Raw genomic sequence first — 20,111 nt, 5'->3', positions numbered from 1 at the left:
TGGTTGCTGCGACTCTGATCCAGGATTTGGCAGGATTCTGTTAGAAACAAAAGCACAAACGAGACACGAATTTAATGTGAAAAACCCTTACAGAAAAAATCACGGGCGCCAACTGGCAAATTGTACCATGAGGATATGATTACAACGCAGGGAAACAATAAGAACTCGTCTCTTCCCGTGCAGACTACAAGAGTATATATAAAGGGAAAAACTAAGAGTCCTAATAGGATAAGGCGAAAGAATCCTATTAGAAAATTAAGCTGACTCCTAGTAGGAAACAACTAGGAGAAACCTACTAGGAAACTAATCCAAATATAATTTCAGTTAAAATTCGGATCACATATTTAACAATCTCCACCTTGAGACAAATTTCCTCTTGTAGCATAAAAATCATCAATCACCAACAAACACCTCATAGGTCAAATTTATTGCGCGCCAAATAGTCTCTTAGACTATACCGTAACACCAACCAAGCTTGAGCAAAGCTCAAACTTAGTGGCAGGAACTGACTTTGTCATCATATCAGCTGGGTTATCATGAGTACTTATCTTGCATACCTTAACATCACCATCAGCAATAACACCTCGAATAAAGTGATATCTGACATCAAAGGCAAATTGCACTTTGACTGTCACAAAATATATTTATGCAAGACGTAACTCCACAAAGCTCAGTATACAAGTCTCTGAGCCAAATAGCTTCTTTGCAAGCTTCAGAAATAGCCATGTACTCTGCTTCGGTAGTAGATAAGGCAACAGTTACTTGCAAACTTGTCTTCCAACTAACAGCACAACCTCCAATAGTGAAAACATAACCTGTAAGTGATCTTCTCCTATCCAAATCTCCAGCAAAATCTGAATCCACATAACCAACAAGTCCATCTCTAGACATCCCAAACCGCAAACAAGCATTAGAAGTACCTCGCAGATATCTGAAAATCCATTGAACTGCTTTCCAATGCTCTTTGCCAAGATTAGCCATGTATCTATTGACAACACTCAATGCATGTGATAAGTCAGGACGCGAACATACCATGGCATACATAAGTGAACCAACTGCACTTGAATATGGAACTCCAGACATGTACTCAATATCAACTTCTGATTATGGACAAAAATCTGAAGATAATCTGAAATGTGCAGCTAAAGGAGTGCTCACTGTTTTTGCATCATGCATATTGAAGCGACGAAGGACCTTTTCAATATAACCTTTCTGGCTAAGATACAACTTGCCTGACCGTCTTTCTCTGGTAATTTCCATACCGAGAATTTTCTTTGCTGCACCTAAATCCTTCATCTCAAACTCACTACTCAGTTGTGCCTTCAACTTTGCTATCTCTAATTTGTCTTTTGCAGCAATCAACATATCATCAACATAAAGAAGCAGATATATAGTTGAACCATTAATCTCTTTGAGATAAACACAGCTATCAAATTGTGATCTTTTAAAATTCTGAGAAAGCATGAAAGAGTCAAATCTCTTGTACCATTGCCGAGGTGATTGTTTCAACCCGTAAAGGGACTTATCCAACCTACAGACAAGGTTTTCTTTACCAGAAACAACAAAATCTTCCGGTTGCTCCATATAGATGTCTTCTTCTAACTCCCCATGTAAAAATGTCGTTTTCACATCTAATTGCTCTAGTTTATAATCATGCATTGCAACAATACCAAGTAAAGTGCGAATTGAACTATGCTTCACAGCTAGGGAAAACATATCATTGAAATCAATACCTAGGATCTAGCTATATCCTTTAGCAACTAACCTTGCTTTATATCTTGCCTCATCAGTTGGAGATATACCTTTCTTTCTTTTGAAAATCCATTTGCAACGGATAGGTTTCTTCCCCTTTGGCAATTCCACTAATTTCCAAGTATGATTCTTTTCAAGTGACTCCATCTCATCATGCATGGCAGCTATCCATCTATTGCTATCGGCAGAAACAATAGCCTCAAAATATGAAAAAGGTTCTGCATTACCTTCGATTTCTTGCGCCACACTCATAGCATAAGTAACTATGTTCGCTTCTTCGATCAATCTTTGAGGGGCTTTAATATTTCTCCTAGCTCTGCCATGTGCAATAGAGTATTTTGGTGACTGCTCAACAGCAGAAGAGTCTGACTCTTCAATAACCGGTGCATCTTGGTTATTAGCAATATTCTCTTTTTCTGGTACATGTCCTGAACTGATCAAGCGCTCTACCTGCACGCTTGCTTTCTGCTGACTCTCAATAGGAACATTAGTAGAAGACTTATCATTCAACATAACTGATTCATTGAAGATGACATTTCTACTAATCACAACCTTTTGGGTTTCAGGACACCATAACTTGTAGGCTTTCACACCAGAAGGATAACCAAGAAAAATGCACTTAATAGCTCTAGGCTCCAATTTACCATTATCAACGTGAGCATAAGTAATACAACCAAATACTTTCAGGTCTGAATAATTAGCTGGGGAACCAGACCACATCTCAATTGGAGTCTTCTTATTGATGGCATAACTGGGTGAGCGATTAATAAGATAACAAGCAGTGGAAGCAGCTTCCGCCCAAAACCGTCTAGGTAAACCTGCATTTGACAGCATACAACGTGCCTTTGAAATAATTGTCCTGTTCATATGCTCAACTACGCCGTTCTGTTGAGGTGTATGAGAAATGGTGTAGTGGCGCACAATACCTTCTGACCTGCAATATGATTTAAATTGCCTAGAACAGAACTCCATCCCATTATCAGTACGAAGGACTTTCACCTTCCTTCCAGTCTATCTTTCGACCATAGTCTTCCACTCCTTAAATACTGAAAAGGCTTCAAATTTGTGCTTTAGAAAATAGGGCCAAACTTTTCTTAAATAATCATCAACGATAGTCATCATATAACGAGCACCTCCAAATGACCTCTTACGAGCAGGACCCCATAAGTCAGAATGCACATAATCAAGAATACCTTCTGTAGTATGTGTAAATGTGGTAAACTTCACTCTCTTGTGTTTGCCAAAAATGCAATGCTCACAAAATTTCAACTTTCCGATGTTTTGCCCATCTAGTAATCCTCTCTTGCTCAATTCTGCCAAACCAATTTCACTCATATGCCCGAGACGCATATGCCAAAGATCGGAATTCGATAATGAATCGGTAACGGCAGCAACATTACCTACTATCGTAGTACCTTGTAGATGGTACAAATCGGCATTTTTAATGTCAGCTTTCATCACAACAAGAGAGCCTTTTGTTACCTTCAAAATTTCGTCTCCACCGGAATATCTGTACCCTTTGCGATCAAGAGTAGATAAAGAGATGAGATTTCTCTTCAAACTAGGAATATGCCGTACATCTGATAATATTCTAATACAGCCATCAAACATCTTGATCTATATAGTACCAACGCCCATAACTTTGCAGGGCGTATTATCACCCATCAAAACATTACCACCTTGTACAGGTTCATAGGTGGTAAACCAATCCCTATTAGGGCACATATGATAGGTGCATCCAGTATCAAGAAGCCACTCGTCACTGGTTTGTACACAACCAGCATAAGCAATCAGTAATTTTGTATCTGGTTTATCATCAGTAGCAACTGCGGCTTTACCTTGCTCTTCTTGCTTACCTTTCGGTTTATAATTTCTCTTGTGCTTTTCTTTGTTCTGTAGCTTCCAACAATCAGAAATATCATGTCCACCTCTCTTGTAGTATTTGCATGACTTATACCTGCCTCTGGACTTTGACCTTCCGCGGTAGCCATTAGAACTTTTGTCTTTTGATTTGTTGTCTGTGTTCTTCTCTTGTTGCCTGCCCCGAACAACCAAGCTTTCTGGTTGTGAGTTAGAACCTTCAGAAGGTACCATCTTCTTCATCTTTTCTTTGGCATGCAAAGCATCATAAACTTCTTGCAATTTAGAGTATCACGACTAATACAAGATAGTATCTCTGAAATTTGCATATGAGCTAGGCAATGAGCACAACAGAATAAGGCTTAAATCCTCTTCATCATACTTTATCTCCATGGACTCAAGGTCAGCAACAATTTGCTTGAAAGTGGAGAGATGATCCATCACAGACTCATCATCTTGCAACTTGTGCAGAAATAACTTTTGCTTCAAGTGCATCTTGCTGGTCAGATCCTTTGTCATGCATATCTGTTCCAGCTTCAACCACAGCGCGGCAGCTGTCTTCTCCTTAAGCACTTCCTGCAAAATATTACTGGATAGATGAAGATGGATATATGCCATAGCCTTACGGTCTTTCTTCTTCTCATCGTCGGACCAATCATTTATCCTTTTGTTGTTGAATCCATCAAGCACATCATCCAGATCTTGCTGTGCAAGAATTGCACGCATCTTCACTTGCCACAATGAGAATCTTGTGTCTCGGTCCAAAAGAGGTAGATCATACTTTAAACTCGCCATTGAGAATAAATCCTGAATCTGTTGGTATTAATATGTTGAACCCAAGCAGATACGCGAAACTTCAGTGCTCGAAACGATGCACAATAGATGATCTGATAACTTTTGGGTACACAAGATCGGGTAAATGTAGCAATTAAATCTGGAAAGAAAAACGATACTGTTACTGTAGTTGCACTGTAGCTGCTACAGTAGCGCGGATTGGACGGCACGATCTGATGGCTTGTCCTTGGAACGATCAATTTTCCTCCCGCGTGCGCGCGCCTGCTCCTTTCTTTTTCTTCTGTGCGAACGCGACGTCGAGTCGGAGTCGCCGCCGACTCCGACCTGATCTCGACAGAACGGCGATTCCGCAAATCGCCGGAAAAGTCCGGTCAGCGGCAGCAGCGTAGCGTAGATTAATCTTCACGGCTCTGATACCACTTGTTAGAAACAAAAGCACAAACGAGACACGAATTTAACGTGGAAAACCCTTACGGGAAAAACCACGGGCGCCAACCGGCAAATTGCACTATAAGGATATGATTATAACGCAGGGGAAACGATGAGAACTCGCCTCTTCCCGTGCAGACTACAAGAGTATATATAAGGGGAAAAACTAAGAGTCCTAATAGGATAAGGCGAAAGAATCCTATTAGGAAACTAAGCTAACTCCTAGTAGGAAACAACTGGGAGAAACCTACTAGGAAACTAATCCGAATATAATTCCAGTTAAAATTCAAATCACATATTTAACAGATTCGAAGGAGGATTCATCACGGCTCCATCTAAGCTCAGCACTCCGCTTCGTCGGGCCATGGAATCAATGGAGGTGAAGCTGCTTGAGAAGTTAGAGTTGCTGATGTCTCGTATCATGAGTTGGACTCGAAAGTGGAACACCATGGAGGCTAGTTGGGTGAAGTTTCCACGAAGGTGTATTCGAGTCAAAGAAATACAAGAATTCTATAACTACCAAAAAACTTTCTTTTCATTGGAATAGTTTATTTAGTTAATAGTTAATTAGTTTTGTTACGGAAAAATGTTACGGAAAAATAGATTGCTAATCTAATTTGGAGGTTGATAGTTTATTTGTTGGAGAAGAGTCGATTCTTCTCTTATCATTTCAGGATTGATCATCTCGAGTCCTCCGTTGAGGATGGAAATTAAACTTGTTTATTCCCTTTTTCGACCTATATTTCATTCATATGATAGAATATGGGTTTAATGGAGATTACATTAGTAGGAATATAGGCGGAAACGTCTCCAGATTGAGTCTCAACTATTGGTAAAGCGGTCATACTTCCTTCCCCTAAAAGAGAATTTAATTTAGCGGCTCTTTCTAAAAGGCGTGAATGCAAATAAAAAACATCCCCTGGGTAAGCTTCGCGGCCGGGGGGTCTTCTTAATAGAAGGGACATTTGGCGATAAGCTTGTGCCTGTTTGGAGAGATCATCATAAATTATTAAAGTATGTCGTTCGCGGTACATAAAATACTCAGCCAGGGCTGCTCCCGTATAAGGAGCGAGGTATGGTAATGTAGCAGGAGAATCCGCCATTTCAGCTACTACAATTGTGTATTCCATGGCCCCCTCGTCATGGAAAGTAGTTACGACTTGAGCTACGGAGGATGCTCTTTGACCGATAGCTACATAAACACATATTACATCTTGCCCTTTTTGATTGAGAATTGTATCTGTAGCTACTGCTGTTTTGCCTGTTTGTCTGTCCCCAATAATTAACTCTCGCTGACCGCGCCCTATGGGGATCATCGAATCGATAGCAATAAGCCCCGTTTGAAGGGGTTCATATACAGAATGCCTGGAAATTATACCCGGAGCAGGAGATTCAATTAAGCGAGATTCCGAAGCTACAATTTCGCTAAAAAGAAAATTAATGAACCCGCAAATATCGGCAAAACAACAAGTATTGTTAACCAAGGAAAAGAACTCATGATAAAGTGATAAAGACAAGATACGTTTTGACCAGAAAAGCCCGTGCTCGATTATTTTGAGCACAGGCTTCTTCGGTAAAGAGGAATCAGACGAGACCATTAACACGGTTAAAGCTAAACTGCTTGAAGTCTAGGTAAAAGGGGTACTCTTTCTACAACTATATTAGTATTAGTACCGAAATGCTTTAAACAGGAAATAGCTAATGTAGAATTTATCTGATATAGAACACTCATATCGATAAAATGGTTTGAACTATTTACTAGAAGGGGCACCCGTGCCCTTTTTTATCCAATGCCGAATCGACGACCTATGTATAAAAAAGGAGAAAGTTTTTGGATTTGAAGAAAAAAAAAGGAATTCTATCCATTTTCATTTTCCATTTTTCTATTTCGTTTTTCTTAATGAAATTGAAAATTTTAAGTAAAAGGCAAATACAAATAAAAAAACAACTTTGCTGCCCATGATAGATTTTTATCTAGGCGTAAGAGTCCTCTTAATATTTATCTAGTCTGGATTCAGTGGGCAAAGTTCAGCAAGAGCAAAGCGACATGGCACGCAGTATGAAGCAATCTGGGCGGGCGCCATGTGCGGCTGATCAAGCAGGTATTCTCGGGTCTCCATCGGGCATTTCATTGGTTAGTTCTGGTAGTTTTCCACAAGTTGTTCCAGTGGATTTGCATGCATGGGAGTTAGGGGAGTCCAGTCGAGGAGGGGGCAAAAATTTGCCGTTGCCGAAGATGGATTTTCCCCGTTTTGAGGGTTCGGATGTACGCATTTGGCTGGATATGTGTGAGACTTATTCCACCATGTATCAAATTCCTGACAATTTCAAGGTTTTCTCCGCTGCTGTGTTACATATGTCGAGGAATGCAGCCCACTGGTTTCACTCTTTGAAGTTGGTGGGTGATGTGCGCACATCACCTTTGTTCACGCAAGCTGTGGCTGCTGAATTTGAGGGAGTGGCTGAAAGGGAGAAGATGACTGACTGACTGACTGCCTTGCAGTTGTTGCAACAGACAGGTCCAGTCAAGGAATACAAGCAACAATTTGATGCACTGGTATACAAGATACGGGTGTTTGATCCAACAGTGGGTGGTATGATGCTTGTCACACGGTTTGTCGTGGGGGGATTGGTTGCTGTGCAGTTGCCCTCTACTCTACAACACGCTGCAACCATTGCTCTTATGCAGGACAGTGTGTTGCTGGGACTTGCTGCTGCACAGCCTCGCAAACATTTCAAATATGGTGGCACTGGATCGTTGGATCAGACTACGGCTAAAGCGGATAAACCTGATTTTGTCATGAGTGCCGACATACGAACGGTGATAGGCGGCCGTGGCTTTGGCATCTTCTAACCACCTCCAAAAGTATCCTAACTTCAAGCGTTGATCGATTTCAAGGGCTTATTTGGTTCGGAGGAAAACGAAACGATTTGGATTTCCAAGAATTAATTCCTATGGTTCGTAGAAATAAAGTGTGGAAAAATTAAATGAAACTTCCATTTCCTATGAGTTAGTTGTAGCGAGAAAATATAGAAAATTTTATGTCTACTCAATTCGTTTGAAAAAATTTCTATAAATTAATGTGTGTATATATTCTTATTCCATCACTTTTCCTTGTAAACCAAACAAGCCCAAAGTAGATTGAAATTCTTAAAAACATCTTTGGACTTTAAATACACCTGATATATGTTAGCATTATCGGATAGAGTAAAAACAACATATCGGTGGAAGAAACCAATTAAACTATTTTGTTGGAATCTTGTCTTTTAGTGAATTAATTTAAAGAATTATTACAGTATGGTATTCCGTTCAGATGTATACGTGAAAAGAACGGAGGAAAAACCATGTTTGCCCGCCTCCGTCCGTTCCACCCACCTCTACACGTCGTCACGCTGTGCGTCACCTTACATGTCGCACTCTCGTCACCGTATGTCGTACGCCTACTCCGATGCGCCTTACTTCACCTCGCGTAGCTAGTACCAGATGATACTAGTGGTATTATACCAAATACCAGATGATACCAACGGGTATCATGTGATACCAAATGTTACCAGTTGGTATCATCTAGCATCATAGCTTTGCGTGACAAGAACAGTTCGAAGGGTGCAAATACCACATGATACCAGGGCCGCGTTCGCCCAGGGGTATAAGTTAACTTACCTCCCTCGTTTTCCACGCGCACGCTTCCCGAACTACTAAACGATGTATATTTTGCAAAAAAATTCTATAGGAAAGTTGTTTTAAAAAATCATATTAATATACTCTATATTTTTTAAATAATTAATAATTAATTAATTATATACTAATCTATTACTACGTTTTCTGGGATAAGTTAACATACACCCCTTGGGCTAACGCGGCCCAGGTTGTACTGGACAGGACAGTAGCATATGATTTGATGGCCGAGTTGCTCGCTGTAACGGTCGTCATTAATGAATGCTGTCTTGGACGGGAGACCTTACCGTACCGTAGTCTTTGTGTTTTTTAAAATGTTTTTCAATCCTTTTTTGTGTTCTGTTTTTTAGACTCATAAATACCATAGATCTGTACTTCTCAATATATTCCATTACATTTAATTGTAGGCTTACCGTCGTATGACACGTGACTTACCACGGGTTGATCACTAATAAAATATATATACAGCATGGATAATTGGTTTGACTTATGTTTGGCGAAATGATAATTTACGATGTAAATTTTTGGTGCAGTGAAGTTTTAGGCTAGAATAGTATATTTTTTCAGTATCATTTTAAAAATAGTAAAATTCACTTTGTTCAAGATTAACCTCCAAGGTAGCGTATATTAACTGCAAGAGAACACGTATGAAAGTATCAGCAATGAGAGTAGATACTGTGCATGTATTCTCAGTGTTCCAAAATGTCCATTTTCATCGGATTCTTGTGTTCAGTTCTGTTCTTGCTGCTCTCCCCTCATGTCTTCCAGCTTCTTGCAGATGCTCGCTGTCGGTGCCACCATTGACTTTTTTTTTTATTATAAGCACCCATTCGTCTCATATTTTTACCAACTCAGCATTCCATTGTTGCATGGGTTTATTGTTAGTACCCTCCAGTATCAAAATAATGATATAATTGTTTGAATCTTAGAGTGAAAAAAAATCACTCAAAAGCTTGTAACTTTGATACCGCAAAACAAAAACAAGTTACGTAGCTCCATCTTTTTATTTCTATCTATACTTATAAGCTAAAAGTTTAAATTTCCAACCATAAATTTATGTAAATTTTAAAGTTTTACTATTAGTTTATTTTCAATTTTTAGATCGCTGCGAATACTTATATAAAATTTTTATTCATTAATTATTTTTTATTTGTAAATATGTTGTCCCTAAAAAAAGGCAAAGAATCACCCCATGCATTCGAGAAGACAAAACGCTGTCCGTTCAGTACGTGTACGTCACCAAGCAGCCACAGAAGAGATGATACAATTTGAACCAAAACCACAAGGATACGAAAAGGCATTAATTCCATAAACTAACTATGAACTGAACCGAACCGAGATTATTGCTGTTACACCGGCCATCCTGAACCAGCCGCATCGATCGATCACAAAAACCCAGCAAACGGATACACCGCATAAATCTGGCGGGAGTCGGGGGCGACCGAGAATTCGTCCATGCCGCAGATCTGCCTGCAGGCCATGGAGTCGAGGTGGACGACGAACAGGCGGCTGCACGACGCCACGAACAGCGCGTTGTCGTCCTGCGAGAACCCCAGCACCTTGGTGGGGTCGACGCGCTCCGCCGGTTCCAGAGAAAGCATGGTGTCCAGGCACATGGCCTCGGCCGGCGCCCAGCCGGCGACGCCGTCGCCGTCGCCGTCGGCCGCCACACCTGCGCGCGGCAGCCGGCCATGACGATCAGCCCGAGCTCGGTCCCGTCGCGCAGGGCGATCGGGTAGAGGCCGTCGTGATCCTCGTGGATGTACTCCGGCACCTCCACCACGGACATGCTCTGGGTTTCGAGATCGAACTCGAGCACGCCATTGTCGTAGCCGAAGACCATCCAGTAGAGCGAGCTCCCGATCTGGACGCATCGGCTGCCGATGGAGATGCACTCCAGCGGGGCTAGTTCGGTGCCGGCGGCGGCGTCTCCCCACCACTCGCCGGTGTCCGACGAGTAGACGAAGGCGAAGGCGAAGGCGCGGAACCGGTCGGTGCCCACGAGGACGGGCTTGAAGGGGGCGGAGTGGCAGGCGGCGCCGTGCACGTGGGCGTGGCCGGCGCCGTCCTTGTCGCCCGCGGCGCAGACCACCGTGCCCTGGAAGAAGACCCGCTTTAGGTCGGCTTGCAGCTGCGGCGGCGGGGAGATGCGGCGGAGGTTGTTGGAGGTGGGCTCCCAGACCAGGATCTGGCGGCAGCCGAGGCCGCTCTTCCAGTTGACGAGGAGGAGGCGGCCGTGGCGGCAGCCGTGGTAGTACCAGTTGCCTCCCTTCTCGGTGTCGCCGTCGAGGCGGAGCGCGAAGCGCTCGGGCGGGACGTGGTTGGGGGCGTCCATGATGGACCGGAACAGCGGCTCCCGGCCGGCCGTGTTGACGAAGAACCCCAGCAGCGGCGGCTTCCCGTGCTGGGCGGCGCGGTAGTGCTCGACGAAGCCCGGCTCGCCGACGAGGCGGCGGAGCGGACGAGCGCGCTGGGGAGCGGCCCCACGCGGAGGAGGATCTCTCGGACGACGTCGTCGTTGAGCGGCATGTCGTCCATCTCCGGCTTCCACTCCTCCTCCGGCGCCGGCGAGGAGTGGCGGGTTATTGTCGTCTCGTCGGAGCTCATCTCGGCCGTTGATTCAGCGATGTGCGACTGTGATCGGTCCTTGGATTCGTCGGCGACGGCGAGTCGTGCGGAATAATTTTTGCTCTGGTTTGAATTTTTTTGTGTGGGAGGCTGCGTTGCGGATTTATTTGGATCGGACGGCTCCGAAGCAGACACGTAGTCGGTTTTACAGTCAGGGACGGCACCGATCTACCGACTCGGACTCGAAGTCGTTTTTTATACAAATGTTGGATTTGACGAAGCGAATCGGATTCGTATTGGGATGCATTGACGTGTTAGGACGAGGTATACACTGCGCTTACGTGTGATAATTTTATCACGCTGTTTTTAATAGACTTTTATGAGATTTTTTAAGAAAAAAACTACACGACGGCATCTCGTCCTAACGAGAGGATCATCGTATACTCCCACTTTTTTTTTTACTTTCAACTAACCAACACCATATATTTATACATGGAGGAAGTATAAAATTAAACCACCGCGTAATAATAATTACACACACCCTTATCCTTCTATAAGGTAATATTGATAGTTACGCTCAGTCTTCACTCACCTTTGTTGTAGCTAGATTAAGGGTCATCATTGAACTAAGTTAAAGCATCCCCAACAGTTTTTTTATCCCATCAAATAGAGGATGAAGGGTAAAAATAATGTTCCAATAGAACATCTATTCCATTCTCTATTTTTAGATGTCCTCTATATCAGGCTCTCTCCATCGTCTAAAACTCAATTGTCCTCACTTTGGCCACTATAAAATATAAAACGAATAAATGGTAGTTACATGTATCAATAAAATATAATAGACTAAAATATAGATGCTCTAATATGGATGATCTGTTGAAGCACACAAACATATAGAGGATAAAACTGTTTTAGATGATTATCCAAACTAAGATATAGTAGATCAAATTTAGATAAGCTGTTGGGATGATATTGGTCTTCTTTTGGCTCTAGGCACATTTACAGGCCCTGGTGAGTAGACACAGCTAGAAGTTTATGTACATACCGTTTAATTGATAGGCTAGCCAAATAAAGAGTAACAAATAAGACAAGTTTAGTATCTTTTACTAGGTTAAATTATGTCTTTTTTCTTCAAAATCACATCACTAGTATACATTTACATGTTTACATTGATTATACATCAAATATATAACAACAATATCTCGAGGTATCAAATAATATATCTAATACCTACGTACTAAGTTGATACCTTTGCATCATCATGCCTGATACTCATGGGTATCAGATCTCATACTTATATGTATCATGATACATGTGGGTATCATACCAAATACTCAAGTAACAAGTTTTGATACCTAAATGCTAGGTCTAGTATCCACTATCCAGTGAAAACTTGGTACCAAGTTTGGAACTGAGAATGAATCACAAAGGATATGAGCGTTGGCAAGGTACCAATGATATGTCTTGGATTCTTGGAGGAGTAACGAACAAGTAATTGCTACCATGGTCATTTGAATTTTACGATGGTATAGAAAAATATCATTTGGATTTAATGGTAGTATTTTGTTTATAACTGATGTTTTTTTCCTAAATAATGCACATGACCATATGCAGCTTAGACCGATGCACGTAAGTAGAAAAGACTCCAATGTAGAAAAGACTCTAAATGTAACGTTGAAAATTTAAATTTTAGCTTATATAAGCAGAAGCAAAAAGATAAGACTACATAACTCCAATAAACACACAAAAAGGTAAGTAAATTATTGGTAATGTTTTTTAAAGTCATAAAAAATATGATCATACACATAAAACCTAGATATTTACACTGGAACATCCAACTGTATTTTTTTTACTGAACAGACACCAAACATAATTGAAACGGAAGGAACAAAAGAAAATACAGATTTCTCAGCTATGAACTATGTACTAGAGAAGCACGTCCTCGATCCAAAACTAAAAGGATAGGAGGTATGACTAGACATGTCCTTGTATTTTTTGGATGGTGGGAGTAAGAAACATGTCACATTTAGAAGTAAATTGTTCACTGTCGAAAATGAAAGGCCACGAAGCTGATTCTGCCAAAAGGATACCTTTGCCGCTAGGGCCTTCTAATGGCAAGGAAAAAAAATATCCATTTCATAATTAGAGCAAAAAAAAATTCCATGTGAAATGTTTAACTGTCTATAGAACTAGGAAGGGCATGTATTCAGGAGCTTGTCCAACTAGGAGTATACAAATGAAGCCTACACTAGTAACTACGATCATTTTTTCCTTGTCACCTATGTTATGTATGGTATACACAGGCACTAGCTGGATTGAAAGTGAAGTAATAGACGTCCTAAGTTCAAAAGAGTTGATTTCAAAGGTTTGGACTTCGACTGAATGAACCTGTGACTGGTAAAAATATTGCAACCAAAGCATTTTCCTAATCCTCCTGTTGCTAAGTGCTGTAAATAGCCAAATATTGACACAAAAGTTACAAAAAAAAGTGTTGATTTCAACACATTTCATGTCTTTTGTCTCCTTAGTTCAATCCTTCCACCAAAAAAGACCAAAGCAATGTCAAGAGCATAGTAGTTGTTCATTGTGCTTCCCCATCAAAGGACTTCTTTCAAACCGACTGAACAGCCATGAGCTTCAAGAGAGGATCCACCAGGGTCATCAAGGCTATTCATACATTGAATCGATCGAGGTTATCTGCAAGAAGGTATAGTGAGCTTACAGCAAAAAAGTTCATGTATTCCTCAACTAATTTGTTTGAAAGATGGACGTGGTCAACTTAGGGCTTTAGATTAACAGAAATGTATAAAATAATTAGTAACTGATCAGCAGCAATCTCAAACATCACAGTTTCGACGAGTAAGATAACAAGTGGATTATCATCAAGAAAACAGAAACATATATAATTCATACAGGAAATAAAAAAAGTAGAGAAGTGGTTAGACTGACATAAATTAGTTTCGGTGAACTAACCTGGTCACAAACTGGGCAAGTTTCACTCCGCTCCATCCAATCAAGTATGCAGCAAAGATGAAAATGATGTTGGCATTTAGTTATAGAGCTGGGATTTTCTTCATCATATTCTGGTGAAGAACAAAGAAACATTATTACTGGAATTTAACTGAAATTGAAGTGATAAGTCAATGTATTGGTGGAGAATAATAACAGCATGTGTACATCAGAAAATTCAGCAAGAAATTTACAGAAAAATTCATAAAAACCTCCACTATTTCAGATTTATTTACAATCCAGTGAGTTGCTTAAGACAACATACGTGAAGAGAAATCAGTTTACATGACTACAGGCTGCACGCATATCCGATCTAATGCAGAAAACAAGAATACTAGGCCCATAGCACCGACAGAATCAAGCCTCCAGGTATTCCTTTTAGGGATTCATCATTGTTTCCTAACTATTTTCCATTGCACTCAAATGAATGCATCTTATATCAGATTATGTTTCCCACTAAAATGAGCAGACATCCTAACTAAAACAGTGGAGAAGAGCAGTAAAACATGTGTGTGCCAAGCTACCAACCAAATAAATATAGTTTAATTAAGATCCTTTTGATTCGAAAGTTAATTATCCAATGCTCAAGAGAAACAGAACCTTCAAGACAGATTGGGCAAACATCCTCCTCATCAGGCTTATCTTCAGAGAGACACTTTTTCAATGACTCATTCTCATCCATCATTAAGGGCTGCTGATGATCATTAATTTTCCTCTTAATGCCTGACTTCTCCAGATCTACATAAGAATGCGAAACTCTAAGCATCAATCAGCAACGTTAAAGTTAACAATCATTTATCATTATAAGTACAATCATTTTTTACCAGGGTTATCTGCCAAAATCAAACCAACATCATAAGGCAAAGGTGCAGGTGGTGCCCTGTAAGTGTCAGGAGTGGATGTATCCAGATTTTTGTCTACTGCAACTATCGCCGTGGCAGGATTTTGTTGATGCTGATAATACAAAGTGAAGAATATCAGTATCCTTAAACTAACTTAGATAACAAGCTGATGAATAGAAGAAGTCGTCACCAAGTCAAGATATGTACGTGGCACTACCATTAACTATAATGGAGCAAATAGCACAAGTGCATGATGTCTAGCAGTAGAAAGGTATTCCTTCTGTTGCATTGGCACCATAAAGGAAATACAGAATTTCTAGCATCCAGTTTTCGTTTGCTGCAGTTAATATTTCTAGCACACACTCAAGTACAGAACTAAGAAAATTACACAAGCGGTTGTACAGGAACAAAAGAAGCATTATCACACAGCAGTTCATTTGGTTCCTTCTACCTTGCAGCTAAAATAAGTGAACAAAAATTGCTGCGAATTGATTAATTCAACTGAATCTTTCGACAGGAAAGAGTGACAGATGCTATACAACTCTTTGAGATAATCTTTATGCAATTTACAAAATGACAAAAGAAAGAGATAATAACATCATAGAAAAACAATAGAATGTATTGTCTACATACATAGATATAAACTGGTGCACCAACAGATGCAGATCTTGTCGATGAACAACAGCACCCACCCATTCTATAATTAATATAAGTTACTCCAGTCTATCCTCTGGCAGCTGATAGCACTAAAATTCCATCTCTCATAGGCCTACAAAGAACAAAATTGGTACAAAGAAAGAAAAAGGAAATCATGCTTGGAAGGTATATTATACAGTAAACGAGATGACGAAAAAAAACACCAGCCAGTAGATATAAAATTGTGCATACAACTTAGAAACTATTGTTTCCTAGGTGGGATTATGCTTGACAATTGGCTATGATGATGATGAATTGATGTTTTAGTATCTCGCTATATCAACAATGTGGCACTCCATTTACCGTCGTCACTTATTGCATAACATCAGAAACTGAAAATTAGAGTAGAAAACAGGAATTCATCTCTATAGATTATAGAAGCTCAAATTATTTTTACCCCAAAAAAGGGACATGGCGGAGCCAGAGCATGAGGACAGAAAACTCTACATTGACACCACAAAAGCTGATTCCTTATATTATTACCATGAATAAAAAAGTGCAACCAATTGACTGATTGAAAATTATACAGAGTACAGAGGACAAAGCTTGAACAAAGACACCACATTGTATTGGAGAAGATTTAGTATGGAATTCAATGAGGCAGCATGCGAAGGTCATATGGAGCACCACCTTAAAGTAGTGAAATCTGTTCTGATTACAGCAATCCTCTCATTGCAATCAATTTTATGAAGGAACATTGCTAAATAGTCCTCAACAGCTACGCATTTCAAGGTTTCACACAGCATAGAGAAAAGGAGTATTGAACACCAACCTCTGTGGCAAATATACCATCCCGCTGACAGAAAAAAAAAGTGGCAAGGTACTGACAACTTCTTATTTCCTAGAAAATCCTTTTTCCTTGCTATCAGTACAGAGGAAAAGAAGCCCTGCGGGCAGCAAGAACATCCACTTCGATAATGAAGTATGCAGATAGTCAGATGGGTATGCAAAGTGGTGCAATCCAATCTGTTCTGCTGATCCTTCCCACACAATTCGATCTCAAAAAGCAAGCGCTAAGTAGGCGTAAAGTGCTATCCGAGCGAGCAACAGCACAAACAAACTTAATCTGACTGTGAGCCATGGTCCAATTCTTTCCTATTATTTTTTCCTTTTCGCGGGGTGATCCAGTTCAGCTGGAAGCAGTAAACAGCTACAAATTTTAACTGATACGAGCAAGGGAAAACGAGCAGCCACCCTTACCAGCTCGCTCGCTCGCTCGGGAGCTGAGCTGTGGGTCGCCGAACAAGCCCTCCGCCGCCTCCGTCTTCCCCACCCCGAACTGCTTCTTCAACAACTAGAAAGAGAAGAGAAGAGAAGATCGCCCACATGAGAAGCCCACACCGGCGGCCGGAAACGGAAACCAACAGAGGAAATTCCGACGCGATGGAAGCAAAGCAACCACCAAAACTGCAACGCCCAGAGGTGGATCGAACAGGAGAGGGAGGTGGGGGTTAGGCGAGGGGGAAGGATACCGGAGGAAACGATCCGACACGGCGGCGGAGGAAGAGAAGCGTGGCCGGCGGCGGCGAGGCGCGGGGCGCCGCTGGCTTGCGTGGGCGTGAGTGGGGGGGGGGGGGGGGGGGGGGGGGGGTTGTTTTGTGCACTTTCCCCTCCCCGAAATCCGGGGGATTGTGGGCTTGCATTATCGACCACCGGAGCACCCTTTTTAACTCACAGCCGAAATAATGTCAGAGTGTGTTGCTACATCCTCGTTATTTACTTACAAAACATATTCGTGCGTGTGTTTATCAGGTTAGGTTAATTTTAACTGTGTAAATTAAAATAAGTTTTGAAAATAAATTACGCATCGAGTCAATAATGGTAAATATGATCGATATACAGTTAATTTAATTTGGGTAACATATGTTGCATCAAATAGCTTATAATTGAGAATATTAATTTCGACTCAATATTATAAATTAAATAATATGCTGGTCTTTCGACAACAAAGTATAAAAGATAAACCATGGTATATCATTTTCAACCAAGTTATTCAATTCTTACCCACTTTGATATTTTTATTTGATGCAAATATTTAATTTTAAGCATTGCACAGTGACGGCTACTTAGAATCTTTAATTTCTATTTTTTTCCCTTTCTCCTTATTTTCTCTTTCTTTTTTATTATTCTCTTTTCTCTTTTTTTTCTCTTTTTTTTCATTTCCTTTCTTTTCTCCTTCTTTTCTTCTTTCTTTTCCTATTTTTATTTTACTCTCTCATTTTCCCCTCTTATCCTGGTTTCACTAGTGCAAGCCTTATATATTATGCAATTCTTGAGCAGTGAACTAAAATCTGAATTGAAGATGAATTTAACGTCTTATTTAGGTGAAACATTTGCTTTCTTTTTAGAAAAAATAGGAACATGCAAAACATCTTATTAGTTTCCCTTCTTATCATAAACAATTAAATAAGATGTGTGGTCTTTCGACAACAAAGGGAATACAGGCTCACTAAACCCTGTGTCCTACTCATTTTGATTTTTTTTATTCGATAGAAATATTTAATTTTAAACAGTGTACGGTGAGAGCTACTTAGAATCTTTAATTTCAAACTTTTACCTTTCTCCTTATTTTCTCTTTCTTTTTTATTCTTTTCTCCTTCATTTCCTTTTTCCTTTTTTTTATGTTCCCCTCTCTTCTTTCCCCTCTTATCCCTGTGCAAGCCATTTTTCTCTCTGTGCAAGCCTTTTATATCATACAATTTTAGAACAGTGGACTAAATTTTGAGTTGAACGTGAATTTCATGACCTATTTAGATGAAATGTTTGTCTGTTTTTTTTAGAAAAATAAAAACATTCAAAATGTATGCTTGGTTTCTTTTTTGAAAAAAAATAAATGGAATCCTAACGCTATGGTGATTCTATTTTCGTGTCCTATTTAGAAAAAAAATATTTGTTTGCTTTCTTTTTTGAAAGAATAAAAACGGAATCCTACTGCCATTGTGATTCTATTTTTGTTCTTAATTATATTTTTACTTAGATTCTTTTTTTAAGTGAAAGGTAAATTGAGCTGAAGCGCAAGCTGACCTCTAATTTGCAGAGCAAGGCTCTATGCCTCTGTCCATAATCCATCGAGGATGAACAACGTTTATTATAGATTTAATCGTTTAAACGGTGTTGGTCGATGATGTCATCTACAGAAGAAATGGAGGCAAATAGTGTTTATCAATAATATCACATGTGAAGGAACGAAAGGAGTAAGTTTTACAGTTATTTGTAATATTTAGCTAAGGCCTGTTTGACGTTGGGTTATTAATCCGTGTGGAAAACGTAGTAGCAGATTAACATATAATTAATTAATTATTAGTCATAAAAAACCTAAAAATATATTGATATGATTTTAAAAGCAACTTTCATATTAAATTTTTCTCAAAAAATAAATCGTTTAGCTATTCGAAAAGCATATGCGTTGAGAATGAAAGAATCGGGAGGGGTGCCGAACATGGCCTAATTATTAGGCCAATAATATATAAGTACATACTAGTAATCGTATTTAGGAAGAGTTTCATATGATATTATTTACTCTGTCCTAAAATAAATGATCATTTTAGCTAGAAAAATTTGCCATAAATAAATGATTATTCCCACCATTCCACATTATAAAACTTTCTGATATTGTCTAGATTATGTGTGTTAATAAATCTAGATATATATATATATAAGACATATACAGTGATATATGGATGAATCAGACACCGAAGAAAGTACCTTGGACTTAGAGAAAAAAAAAGTAAATGTGAGCTACACAATTGTTATATTTATTGGGGAGTAACATTATCATATATTTTCATCAACAACAGGGTAGTTAAGTATGGGCATGGATGTTATTTTACTTAGTACTAATTTGTTTAAAACTGATAAAAACCAGACACTTATTTTGGAATGGAGGCAGTACATCGTAGCGGTGGTAATACATTATTATGAATTATGAAAGTAATTAATGGTTAAAGTATACGATTGGGAACCATTGGAATAGCATACTTTTTATATGGAAGGAGGGTAGTTTTAGCTTGACGTCATTTAATTTATCTAGCTCATAAAAAAATGGATTTATCGGTACTTGTTTACCCTACTCAACTGCATTTACTGTTTTGTATTTTACTTTGCTGTGGAATTTGATCATATATATGGGTTTCTCTTTAGATCGTAATCAAGGATTTACAGTCTTGATTCGTGTCCGTTATTTCAGTTTGATCCCATCAATGAGAAGAACACGAGGTAAATACTTAATTTATTTTATCTGAAATAGTACTATATAAAAAGAAGATTCTGCAATCCCCATCACCTACGCGCATAATTACATCGCATGTAATCAACACGCGTCCAATAGACACAAAGACAAATAACAACGTTATAAACCAATCAGAATTTAAATCACCTTGGTGGTGTGCATCGTAGCAGAGTCTGGAGATACAAAACATTTTCCAATATCTAAAGAAAATATAAAATACACGTCTGGTACTTGAACTATACCAAAGTGTAATAGG

General features: G+C 39.7%; 1 protein-coding gene and 1 pseudogene across 1 annotated transcript; both read right to left on the bottom strand.

The window, feature by feature from the left end:
* Positions 1-9,735: 9,735 nt before the first annotated feature.
* Positions 9,736-17,270, bottom strand: LOC121055534 (annotated as a pseudogene).
* Positions 13,259-17,182, bottom strand: LOC102717001 (probable E3 ubiquitin-protein ligase RHB1A). Its single transcript, XM_006661561.3, has 7 exons — positions 17,100-17,182; positions 16,828-16,921; positions 15,565-15,700; positions 14,914-15,043; positions 14,690-14,827; positions 14,054-14,163; positions 13,259-13,777 (listed from the first exon to the last, which is right to left on the bottom strand). Exons 3-7 carry the CDS (start codon positions 15,625-15,627, stop codon positions 13,748-13,750), a joined length of 471 nt encoding a protein of 156 aa, XP_006661624.1. The 5' UTR covers positions 15,628-15,700; positions 16,828-16,921; positions 17,100-17,182; the 3' UTR covers positions 13,259-13,747.
* Positions 17,271-20,111: the final 2,841 nt, after the last annotated feature.

The sequence above is a fragment of the Oryza brachyantha genome, chromosome 10, assembly GCF_000231095.2.
Source record: "Oryza brachyantha chromosome 10, ObraRS2, whole genome shotgun sequence".
In the NCBI taxonomy this organism is placed as follows: Eukaryota; Viridiplantae; Streptophyta; class Magnoliopsida; order Poales; family Poaceae; genus Oryza; species Oryza brachyantha.
The sequence above is the reverse complement of the archived record's forward strand: the minus strand, read 5'-3'. Positions and strand labels throughout refer to the sequence as shown.

Coding starts and splice junctions, on each gene's coding strand:
- LOC102717001 (XM_006661561.3), bottom strand. CDS start 15,627: ATGGGTGGGTGCTGTTGTTCATCGACAAGATCTGCATCTGTTGGTGCA. Junction 15,044..15,564: donor GTGCACCAGTTTATATCTAT/GTATGTAGACAA, acceptor TTGTATTATCAG/CATCAACAAAATCCTGCCAC. Junction 14,164..14,689: donor TTGCCCAATCTGTCTTGAAG/GTTCTGTTTCTC, acceptor GTTCTTCACCAG/AATATGATGAAGAAAATCCC.